The sequence below is a fragment of the Electrona antarctica genome (assembly GCF_951216825.1).
Source record: "Electrona antarctica genome assembly, chromosome: 6".
NCBI lineage: Eukaryota > Metazoa > Chordata > Actinopteri > Myctophiformes > Myctophidae > Electrona > Electrona antarctica.
Window position 1 is genome coordinate 8,009,880 of NC_136811.1, and position 12,672 is coordinate 8,022,551.

A 12,672-nucleotide genomic window follows, 5' to 3' on the forward strand; every position below is an offset into this window, starting at 1 on the left:
TCTCCAGCGTGGGTGTTGTGTTTTTTTGTTTTGTTTGTAGTGGGATGAGCCTTGTTTCTGTTCAGGAGTGTTAACATGACCGTGAGTCATGCGGCCGGCCGGTCGCGGGAGGGGGAGGGGGAGAGGGAGAGGGGGGGTCCCACTGCTGACCTATAGCCTCGCACGGCTGAGTTTTGCCAAACTTGGTGATGGGGGGGGAAAACTTAATGGTTCATATCCCTGGACATCCTGCACGGAAACAAAGCGTGGGTGTGGGAAATGACTGAGCCTGTGCCAACAACCACCGGTGGCCTAAAGCAACGGAGTTGATTTACTCAAGCGCTGCACTTAACTTCTCCTCTGCCGTCTACGATTATAATCGTAGCCCTAGGCTAAGGTACTATAAAGGGCTCCATTCTCGTCACCGCTAAACCCAAACTTCTTTGCCTTTTTCTTTTTTTTTTTTTTTTTACTATTTTGCAAAACATTTTTGAATAGTTCAAATGGCCAGTCTACAAGCTCACAACGTGGTCAATGTAGATTGGCTAGTTGAACTATTCAAAAATGTTTTTCAAAATAGTAAAAAAAAAAAAGGCAAAGAAGTTTAGGGATAAGGGGTTTAGCGGTGACGGAAATGGAGCCCTATAGGTGCTAACTATGTACATGGGATTTTTTTAAATCCAGCTCCGTTGAGCCTCCATTATAACAGGATTTTCAAAGCGCTGTATCTCTAAAGCTTCGAGTGCTGTCTATGGTGAGCTGCCGCGCATCCCGACGATCGTAAATCATTTGTGAGTTTGTATCGCATCGCTGCGCACATGTAACCGTTTGTAACGAGAGTTAAGGGGTATGAGCCTTATGGCTAACGATCAATGTCCTCACAACAACAGCCCCCACCTCACTGAATAACCCCGGAAATGAAATGAGGGTCGTAGAGTGAGAGCGGACGAGGTGGCACAGGTCAGGTGTGCTTATGCTGCCACCTAGCGGGCAATAGAGGGTATGCACATACATAAAGTGAATGGGAAATTGAGTGGCAAAGTGACGTCGGTTAATGCAATCAGAACTTTTCTGTTTGGATGTATGGGCTGTCAAGGCCAGAAAAGTATTTTTTTGCCACTCAGTAGGCAACTAGGCATTCCTGCATAACTTCCGGGTTTGATGATGATGTCACGCGCATACCCTCTATAATGGAGTTAAGTACAATTGTGGGGTATTTGAATATGTCCAATATTCTGTACCTATTTGAAAACTTTAGTTACAAGTTACTTTGTAGGTTTTGATTATTATTAAAAAAACATACATTCAGCCTTACACACATTTCAGCCATTTGAAAATAGCCGATCTACAAGCTCACAATTTTACTTAAGTACTTTTTCCATCACTGGCCAACACTAAAGCAGTGTTTCCCAAACATTGGGAAACACTGCACATTCTGCACACACTGCACATTCCAGGCACATTGCTGTGTGCCTGGAATCGAACCTGGGACCTTCACTGGGTTAAACTGGCTTGGACATGATGGTTCTACGCTGGATTAAACTGGGTTTTACTGGCTTGTGCTGGCTTGTAATTTAATTCCAATGCGAGGGTGTTGGCTGCAAAAGAGAATCTCGCAGTCGACTGAAGTTGCCAAAACACATACATGCAATACATAAATCTTTCAGTGTCCGACAAAATAAACAATGGCGAAGGGTAGAGAGAAGGACAGACATGAGAAATGTAATGTTTAATGTACCAAAATGCCTTTCTTTTGTTTTGTTAGTAGTGTTTGGCTGATTCAGTTCGAACAAGTTAAAAGTTCCACTAGAACCATGGGCGTAGTTTGAACTTGACCCCAGGAGTGGCGAATTGTTTTATTAGATTTTTTTGCCGTTTTTTTACAATGCCCTAACCCCTAAAAATGAGTTATTTAGGACAGCAGTGCACACACACATGCACACGCACACGCACACACACACACGCACACACACGTGTTGACTGTGATAGATTCTGTTTGTTGTGTCTTTGTCCCGTCCGAGCCGATTTCTGAAGCAAAGTTACAAAACTGCGCAAATAAGTACTTCATTGCAGAGGGGCGGGCTGGCGGGGGCATCTTTGTAATATGTCTCGAATGTCCACACGGTGATTACAATCAAAATAGTAAAGTTTAGTGAAAAGCTTCGGCAGGATGACAACACAGCAGCATGTGCATAAGAGTCACAACAACTCACGTTATAGTCACCCAGAGACGACTGCTTTACGGCAGATTCGTAACCATAGTGACGGTCTCTTAAAGCAGGGGTTCTCAACCCGGGGTCGCAACCCAGTCAACTGAATGGGCTGTGGTCTGTGCCCCCCCTTCGGCGGCGGTGGCTCAGGGGTAGAGTGGCTGGATGGTAACCGCAAGGTTGCCAGTTCGATCCCGGGCTCCCCCAGAGTTAGTGTCGAAGTGTCCTTGAGCAAGACACGGAACCCCTAATGCTCCCGATGTGCTGGTTGGTGCCTTGCATGGCTTCCGCCACCATCGGTGTATGAATGGGTGGGTGAATGGGTGAATGTAAAGCGCCTTGGATAAAGGCGCTATATAAATGCACAATTTATTTTTAATTTTTTTCCCTCCCATTAAATCCGCCCATGCACTGGAACAAGCTCACAACGTGTGGTATCTTCCTGTGTTGTGAGCTTGTAGATTTGCTATTGTTGAAAGATTTAAAATGGGCTAGCTTTGATTATTGGTGGTACGTGCCATATTTCAGTTATTTATGTCATAACTGCCCTGTGTTCACAGAGCCTAAAAGGCAAACATAAATGCATTTTGTAAAAAATTATATGGTATGTTGAATTCCAAAATCGTTAAGTTAAATCCTCATCATCACAACTAATAGTCAGCTGAAATGTCATGATGGTGACAGCCCTCGTATTTGGTTGCTATTTGAGGTTGGATAGTTTCCCCTTGTTGTGTAAGCTAAGACCTCATCTTCCAGAAGCAGAACTTCACAATGAGGAAACTGAATCAGTGCTGGAACAAAGAAGTCACAAAGTTCAGATGAAACGTCGGTTCATGACGATGTCACGCCATATCGCTACTGTCAACGTTTCCCTGACGGCACTGAGAGATGACAGAGGTCACATGTGTTTCCTAATAATTCCGTTCAGGATAAAAGAATCATATTTGAACTGGGAACCCCCCAAAAGAATCATATTTGAACTGGGAACCCCCCAAAAGAATCATATTTGAACTGGGAACCCCCCAAAATAATCATATTTGAAACTGGCAACCCCCCCCAAAATAATCATATTTGAAACTGGTGACAGTCATTGCATTTAGTTTGACTCTGTTCCACACAGAGATATTGTTAAAATAGCCGAACTACAAGCTCACAATGCCTCACAAATCAGCTATTTTCACAATGTTTGCCTCTTTCTTGCGTAATATTTGCCAATTTGGACTAAAACATTTCCCTAATTCATTCATTCATATACTGTTGCACATTAAGCTAATCATCTGTTTGGTTTGGGAACCTCTGATCTAGGGTTATCTAGGTGGTTATTGGTTAAGACCGCGTCTTCAGAAACATCCCATCACACACTCATAGCTGTCCATGTCTGCTCTATAGTCTACACATTATAATATCATCAAAAGAAAACGTGAGGGTTGCAACTATTTGTGACTCTGTCTCTTTTTGATACAGAGACAGTCTTAACTTAACCTCGGTCAGAAGCGGTCACATTTAATGTTTCCATAACTAATACATTTGTTTAAAACAAGTTTGTTATCATTCAATTAACCACTTAAAACCTTAATAATTTTAGACCATAAAAAGACAGTAAAAAGTAATAAAATACAAAATGATGGTACATGCACATCATGACTTATCTGAACGCAAACCCGTCTTGAAAGTGATGTATTGTGTTCACCCCACAGTCCAAAACCTTTTTAGCAACTTTATGGAACAAAGACATTCCCATTTTGGAAGCGCGTCATACCTTTTTACATGAAATCGCTAATTTTCTTATTCGATTACTAACATTTCATTTGATTAATTTCCCCACAGTAGTTGATTATTTTATTAATAATCGTTTCACTGCTAGTAGTTCAAGACGGCGCGAGAAAGATGAGCCATAGGCAACCGAAGGGAAGATAAAATCACTGATGATCAAATCAAATTGAGGAAGCTGCTTTAAGGAACAAAGAACTATAATGTCTTCCTAAGAAGACCTTATAGTCTTTCTAGTAATAGATGTGGTTCCTTCTGAAATGCCTTCCTTCCATGTTATCGTTGGGGAATAATATCTTCTTCTGAAAGGAGAAGTGGAACTGCCTGCTCATCAGTCAGGATTTTAACATGATGTATTATTTCCATATTTATCCCTTTCGTAACCGTAGGGTGGCATCTTGTGGTGCTAGATGCACCGCAACACTTCATCAATAACATGTTCTCAAAATCATATTGTTTATCTTATAGTGTATATTGGACCCTGGGAATATTATATTTACTCCCAATAGATTTTGAATGTGCAAAAAACCCAACATTTTGGGTGGGAACCCCTTTTGGTGTTTGGCATTATGTTATGCTTTAGCTATTGAAAAATAGCAGATCTACAAGCTCGTAGCACGCCACCGAGTGGCGCGCTACGAGCTTGTAGGTCTGCTATTTTTGAAAAATCGAAGAACGACTGACATAGAAACATAGCTTTTTCAGAAAACTGTCGGGATGTAGAAGACATTTTTTAGAATCTGATCTCAGGTCAAAATGGGCTGAAACATGACGTACTGTATGTAGTTATTCTATGTGTTTTGGCTATTTCAGTCAGTGGGTTCTGTCTCAAATGAACATCATCAGATCAGAAACGCCAGGTATATATACAGTATGTGTACGACAAATAGTTTACTTTGTATGACAAATAGTCATACAATAGTCGTGACACGTGTGCATATTGTTTTTAATACAAAAATGTAAATGTTGACAACATATTTTGAGATGGCGGTCCGTGACCAAATACACATATAATATCATTTTGGAGGGGTCCTTGACATGAAAATATTTAAGCACCAAAACCCCAGCGTGACTTTGGCCAGACTGATGACATGGATCCACTCTCACTTCCTGCCCAGGTTACAGGTAACCCCGATACTGCTACAGTATAGAGAGCATCTCTCTCCAAAAAAAGCAGCCAAACGGCTCGTGAAGTTCTGTGCAATCTCGTCCACTATCGGTAGCCGCCAAATACTGTATGGCGAAGACGCTGTTACTTGTACCCCTGAAGGGTGTGTGGGTATTTGTCCTGTTACTTGTACCCCTGAAGGGTGTGTGGGTATTTGTCCTGTTACTTGTACCCCTGAAGGGTGTGTGGGTATTTGTCCTGTTACTTGTACCCCTGAAGGGTGTGTGGGGATTTGTCCTGTTACTTGTACCCCTGAAGGGTGTGTGGGGATTTGTCCTGTTACTTGTACCCCTGAAGGGTGTGTGGGGATTTGTCCTGTTACTTGTACCCCTGAAGGGTGTGTGGGGATTTGTCCTGTTACTTGTACCCCTGAAGGGTGTGTGGGGATTTGTCCTGTTACTTGTACCCCTGAAGGGTGTGTGGGGATTTGTCCTGTTACTTGTACCCCTGAAGGGTGTGTGGGGATTTGTCCTGTTACTTGTACCCCTGAAGGGTGTGTGGGGATTTGTCCTGTTACTTGTACCCCTGAAGGGTGTGTGGGGATTTGTCCTGTTACTTGTACCCCTGAAGGGTGTGTGGGGATTTGTCCTGTTACTTGTACCCCTGAAGGGTGTGTGGGGATTTGTCCGGGATTTGCTGATTGCACTCTGTACAGCACCTTGTAAATATTTGTGTCCTTGTATTGTATCTCTTATGTGGACATAAATAAATGATTAAAATGTGTGTGTGTGTGTGTGTGTGTGTGTGTGTGTGTGTGTGTGTGTGTGTGTGTGTGTGTGTGTGTGTGTGTGTGTGTGTGTGTGTGTGTGTGTGTGTGTGTGTGTGTGTGTGTGTGTGTGTGTGTGTGTGTGTGTGTGTGTGTGCGTGCGCGCGTGTGCGTCAGGTGGTGTTACTGAGCGGCCATTTGGACAGCTGGGACGTGGGCCAGGGCGCCATGGACGATGGGGGCGGGGCCATGATCTCCTGGGAGGCCCTGTCAATCATCAAGGACCTGGGTAATGGAGAGGGACACGTTTTGCTTTTTGCAATAACTCAGCGACAGACGGGGTCATCGTGAACACGGCGGGGTTTGGCGTTTTGACGCATGGCCTGGAGTGAGCTGTTGCTTTTATAACACACACTTACTGACAACACTCCCAACAGGCTCCATGCCAGTGGTTCTCCAATGGGAGCGTGTGTGTCCCCCTAGCGGGAAGCAGAGGTACTACAGGTTATGTTGTGAGAAAGTAGCAAATCGAAAAACTGGACACCGTTTACTCAGGATGCTCCAAACAATTCAACAAACATTCGTATTTCACAATCCATTTAAAACGCAATACAATGGAATTATACCATTACTTAATAAAAGCCGGATAACAAACCTAGATGCAATCCTGCGGAATTGCGAGTGTGGTTGCCTATCTTTATAGGAATATTGTTCTATGAGTTGGGTATGTCACCATATACTGTCCAATCAGACAGTAAACACTAATACCAAATGATAATTTGCGTTTGTGCGCTTCCTAAGGACACAACGTCAGCAGGGGGCCACGACAATAATGCTTTTTTTTGCTGCACGCATATCAAGAAATTCCACATGCTGTTGATGATGCAATTTCCTGGTTGTTGAGTTACTATATATTCACACAATGGCTGTGTGATTAGTACATGGTCCTTGACCTGGGTTCCTATATTCACCCATTTGCCAGAGTAAGCTTGTAGCTTACAATGGGAAAGCAACAAGACACACATCTGCTATTTTCAGCTTTAGTTTTAGGATTATAAGTGGCAGTTATCTTCATAAAGATCACACTGGTGTGAAGTGAGGGGCGCCTCACTCCTTTAAACAAACATCGTACTCTAAAAACAAACATTAAAAGTCCATAGACTTGGCCGCCACATGACGTCACGTTTAGTGCTCTAAACAGACATTAAGAAGGTCCATAGACTTGGCTGCTATGTGATGTAATTTCCGAAAGCCAGACGTTGGAGGGGCTATAGCGGCCGCCCCTCAAAAGTGACGTTCATAAGATTGACGTCCTAAAATGTTAACCCATTCTGGGCGGGAACCCCTTTTGGTGTAAGCATTATGTTATGCTTTAGCCATTGAAAAATAGCAGATCTACAAGCTCATAGTGCGGCACCGAGTGCCTTCGAAAAATCGAAGAACGACTGACATAGAAACATAGCTTTTTCAGAAAACTGTCAGGATGTAGAAGACATTTTTAGAATCTGATCTCAGGTCAAAATGGGTTAATGTCCTCACAAGTATACTGTAGTAATGTGTGTGTGTGTGTGTGTGTGTGTGGGTGTGCATGTGTGCGTGCGTGTCCAGGTCTGCGCCCCAGGCGGACCCTCAGAGCAGTGCTGTGGACAGGAGAGGAGCAGGGTGGTGTCGGAGCACAGCAGTACTACAACACCCACAAGGTGTGGTTCACTTTACTGTTGCTCACCTGCATGTAAGCCCATTTAGACCTGACGTCGAAATAAAAAATAAAAAAAAATCTGAAAGAATATATATTCAAAGATTTGTGCCGCATTTTCACGATTTTTCAAAAATAGCAGACCTACAAGCTCATAGCGCGCCACCGAGTGGCGCGCTATGAGCTTGTAGGTCTGCTATTTTTCAATAGCTAAAGTATAACATAATGCTTAGTTAAAACACCAAAAGGGGTTCCCGCCCAGAATGGGTCAGGGAAGCTCGAGGTTGTCAAATAATATATCTATATTTCTTTTGGTCAGTAACGGCTTTGATCTCGCTGCCCCCCTCCCCTCTCTCCCCCGCCCCATCTCTCTCCCAGGTGAATCTGTCCAACTATGACCTTGTGATGGAGTCTGACTTGGGGACGTTCACACCGGTGGCTTTACAGTTCAGCGGCAGCGACGTGGCATGGAAGGTAATAATGTTAGATAGTGTGTGATGGTTTTAGTTCCCAAACAGTGGGACTGTGGGTCTCTAGGACACTGGTTCCCAAACAGTGGGACTGTGGGTCTCTAGGACACTGGTTCCCAAACAGTGGGACTCGGGGACCCATTTGTGGTTCTAGGACACATTTTAATTTTTTGTTTCCCACATTTTGTTTTTACTTGTTATAATTAACATTAACATTTTCAAACAACATTCCAAAAAACATCCAAAAATCAAAGAAAAGTCAAAGAAATTCCATAAATTAGAAAACACAGATATGGCTGATTTTACTCTGAAAGCCCCCTTCCGTTCCCCACCAAAACCGGTAGGCATAATGTTCCATTCTTACCTCGCGCTGGTCACGCTAAAGTCTCTCTAGACGCGTTACTCTTCCAAACGAGAGGCATGCTGAAGTCAGAAATGAAGACGGAACATTGCCCATCTGGTGAAAACCATGGAGAGTTCCCTATAGATTAGGAGATACGAGCCATTCTTTCTGAGCCGTAGACAAGGAAGTGAACGGTAGCGCGCATGGGGACCGCATGTAATTCAGACAGGGCGGTTATGGTTAGGTTAGGAGATGAGGTGGGTTGTCATTTGTCGGACCAATGACGACGTACTGCACCCAGCGCGCATGCGCGAAACAGCAAGTAGTACCGTGCAGAATGATTTCATTAGTTTTGATTAGAAAAGACGTGTATACACAAAATTGTGTTAATCCATTGAGACCTGGAACGCATCCATGTCACGTTAGCGTTTAACCACATTAACCATTAACCCATTTTGGGGCAGGAACCCGTTTTGGTGTTTTAAACATTGTTATAATTTAGCTATTGAAAAATAGCAGATCTACAAGTTCATAGCGCGCCACCGAGTGGCGCGCTATGAACTTGTAGGTCTGCTATTTTTGAAAAATCGTTAAAATGTGCCTCAAATCTTTCCGAAAATTGTCATGATTTAGAAAACTTTTTTTTTTAAATTTCGACGTCAGGCCTGATTGTGTTAAATAAACCACTGGAGTCAGTGGGTTCTGTCCTTAAATAAAGGTCTATTGCCATATTGTGTCTCAACCCACCAGGTGATGGAGCAGGTCGTTCAACTGCTGGCTCCCATTAACACCACCAAACTGGAGACCCAGGCTGAGGGGACAGATATATCACCCTGGATGGAGGCCGGGGTCCCAGGTACGTCTGTCTGTATGTCTGTCTGTTCAAAATACGTGTGTGTCTGTCTGTCTGTCCGTCTGTCTGTCTGTCTGTCTGTCTGCATTCAGCCATTCACACACACATTCATTCACCGATGGCGGCGGAAACCATGCAAGGCACTAACCTGCACATGGGGATAAATTAGGGGTTCAAGCGTCTTGCTCAAGGACACTTCGACACTAACTCTCTGGGGGAGCCCGGCGGTTCCCATCGGGCGCTCTCCCAGCCACTCTACCCCTGAGGCACAGCCGGGCCGGAATCCCAGATACCAGTAAAGGAAGTAGGAACCAATTCACACGCCGGGTCTCTTGTACCTCTTTTGCAGTGAACTAAATCTCCTGGACTGAAGTGAAATTGCTGTGTGTGCAAAACTGCACATAAACACATCCTCTTATTCACAGTTCACACGCGACAAGACGTACAGTACAGTACAGTACCGTACAACACACAATGAGAGGTTCTAGTCAGTGTCAAGACGGCATTTGTCGACCTCTTGAACCCATGGCGTCCCTGTTCTGGCAACAACGTATATTGGGTTTAAAAGACTATTGACTAAACAATATCTGGTATGACCTAGTTGTTTTCTAAATGCAGAATGTCACTCTGTCTGTCTGTCTGTCTGTCTGTCTGTCTGTCTGTCTGTCTGTCTGTCTGTCTGTCTGTCTGTCTGTCTGTCTGTCTCCATGGTGGTGGTTTAAGTGGTCCAGACAACCTGTGTTGTTCATTGTGTTTTAAAGAAGTGAAATTGCAAACGTACGTAGAAATACACGGTGGTCTCACATATCCGTGAGGAATTGAGAATAACTACTACTACTACTGCAAAACAAGAAATTATCACATAGTGATATTTGTTGGGTGAAAGAAGCGCTGGTTTCTTTATTTAACTCAGTCTCAACCGGCCGGTCTCAATCATAACATTGCGTTACATAACATTGGGTGTCTCTAAAGATTTCCGTTACCTGTTTCCTGGTCATGTGACCTGAGTAACCAATAAACGACAGCAGCGTGTGTGGTCAGCTATTCAGGACTAGGTCCTCAGTATGACTCATGTATACTATGTGTATATGTGTACTCATGTCTTGTACATTTCATCAGCTGTTAGTCATAGTTGAGACATTTGCTTTTTAGTGTGGTTGCCCTAAAGGGCAACCAGACTATTGTAATTGTAACACTTTATTAGTGTGGTTGCCCAAAGGGCAACCAGACTATAGTACTTGTAACACTTTATTATTTTACTGGAGTAACCTTTATTTTGAAACGCTACTCCTCCCACAGTTTTGACTGTACGCACTTGAGCCATATGTCAAATTGACCGGAGAAATCGGGAATGGTGTGCTTGCTCATTGCTAAGAGAAATATTGTATAGTTTAATTGATATTAATTTATTAGTGAATTAAATTTCCCCATTGACATGAATGGGAAAATGCGAAAAATCACGTTAAATCACGTTCAAGTATTTTTTCCTCGGAGACCGTAAGGGCTATAGTTACAAAACTTGGAGGGATAATTCGTAATACTTACTAAAATTAATTAACTTATAATTATATCGGTCGGCCTCATGGTGGCGCTATAACAGCCCACTTTACGTTTTGGCTTATAACTCTTGAACCGTAGGTCGTAAAATCAAAATCATTTGTTCCCTGGATTCCTTGGGCCATGACGCATCTCCCCATATAGGCCACACCCATTTGCGTCAGGATAGATTTTCCGCCATTTTGATTTTTCTTCAAAACACACCTTTATTTTCTGTTTCTACAGATTTTGTCCAAATCTCACAGAAATCGGTACACATGATCTCTGGACCTATCGGACCGCGTTTCAATTTTTTTCAGATTTTTTGAATTTTTTTTGTCCGTATCGTTCGGCCTTAATCGTCGTCCGAAGTTAGTGGGAGGGGCCTATTTTACAAAAAATGCCTAAAGTCACGAACGGAATGTCCAATCCATCCCAAATTTGAATCAGATGTCGCGGGTGGTTTAATCAACCAAAAGCCAAACGCGATTCCATTTTCATCCATAGGGGGCACCGCAAATGCGAAAAATGTAACCGTTTCTTGCAGAAAAATGTTTTTTGGGGGGATAAATCCCATCCGAATTACTTACGCATGATCGCAGGGGTGACGCGACACTGTAATTGGCTGGCAATATCAGTGGGAGGGGCATATGTAAGCCACTGCGGCAACCACACTTTGCAATTTTTTAAAATTGCGACCTTTCTAGTTACTCATGCATATTATTCCACTAGAGTAACCTTTTGTTTAAAGCACTACTCCTCCCACAGTTTTGACTGTACGCACTTAAGCCATATCTCAAATTGACCGGCTTCATCGGGAAGGGTGTGCTTGTATTTTTTTAAGAGAAATGTTGTATAGTTTAATTGATATGAATTTATTAGTGAATAGAATTTCCCCATTGAGATGAATGGGAAAATGCGATTTTTCGCATTTTCTCACATTCAAGTATTTTTTCCTCAGAGACTGTAAGCACTATAGTTACAAAACTTGGAGGGTAGGTTCATAATAATTACTAAAATTAATCAACGTATAATGTTATCGGTCGGCCTCATGGTGGCGCAATAAAAGCCCACTTTACGTTTTGGCTTATAACTCTTGAACCGTAGGTCGTAAAATCAAAATTATTTTTTCCCTGGCTTCCTTGGGTCATGACTCATCTCCCCATATAGGCCACGCCCATTTGCGTCATGATAGATTTTCCGCCATTTTGAATTTTCTCCAAAACACACTTTTTGCTCATCCTCCTACAGATTTTGTCCAAATCTCACAAAAATCGGCACACATGATCTCCGGACCCATCCGATTACAACACCAACTGCAGAATTTTGGTAGTGCGTGTCGTTCGGCCGTAATCGTCGTCCGAAGATAGTAGGAGGGGCCTATTTTACAAAAAATGCCATAAATCACGAACAGAATGTCCGATCCATCCCAAATTGTAATCACATGTCGCGGGTGGTTCAATCAACCAAGTTCCAAAAGCAATTCTATTTTCATCCATAGGGGGCGCCGCAAATGCCAAAAACCGTATGGTGCAAAAACATGATTTTTGGGGGCTAAATCCCCTCCGAATTACTTACACATGATCGCAGGGGTGACGTGACATTGTAATTGGCTGGCAATATCAGTGGGAGGGGCATATGTAAGCCACTGCGGCAACCACACTTTGCAATTTTTTAAAATTGCGACCTTTCTAGTTAATACAGCTATCATGTCATTTTTAGTACACTATAAAGCAGAGGCGTTTCCAGGAATTACATGTTGGGCAGGCCAGATGTGTTGTCGTCGTCCCCCCTCCCCCATGCACATCATCAGGAGCACTAAAGGTTTTCAAAGAGATATACCTGCCAGACGAGTAGGATACGAAGGCTGAAACGCATGCATTTGCATTCCAATGGATGATTGAGGGTCGCGTTCTACATGCGCAGCGGCCAGGCCAATCC

At 43.2% G+C, this 12,672-nt stretch overlaps 2 protein-coding genes across 2 annotated transcripts in view; one reads left to right on the top strand and one right to left on the bottom strand.

Annotated features, from left to right (window-relative positions):
* Positions 1–12,672, bottom strand: part of LOC306924690 (E3 ubiquitin-protein ligase TRIM21-like) — a 162,269-nt gene that overhangs the window by 96,856 nt on the left and 52,741 nt on the right. The gene's annotated exons all lie outside the window — the stretch shown is intronic.
* The window catches only part of LOC306925489 (carboxypeptidase Q-like), a 33,837-nt gene that overhangs the window by 17,194 nt on the left and 3,971 nt on the right, over positions 1–12,672 (top strand). The window contains exons 7-10 of the mRNA XM_079504332.1: positions 6,011–6,122; positions 7,442–7,533; positions 7,908–8,003; positions 9,093–9,198. Of these exons, the coding sequence (XP_079360458.1) occupies positions 6,011–6,122; positions 7,442–7,533; positions 7,908–8,003; positions 9,093–9,198 (406 nt within the window). The remainder of the gene's footprint in view (positions 1–6,010; positions 6,123–7,441; positions 7,534–7,907; positions 8,004–9,092; positions 9,199–12,672) is intronic.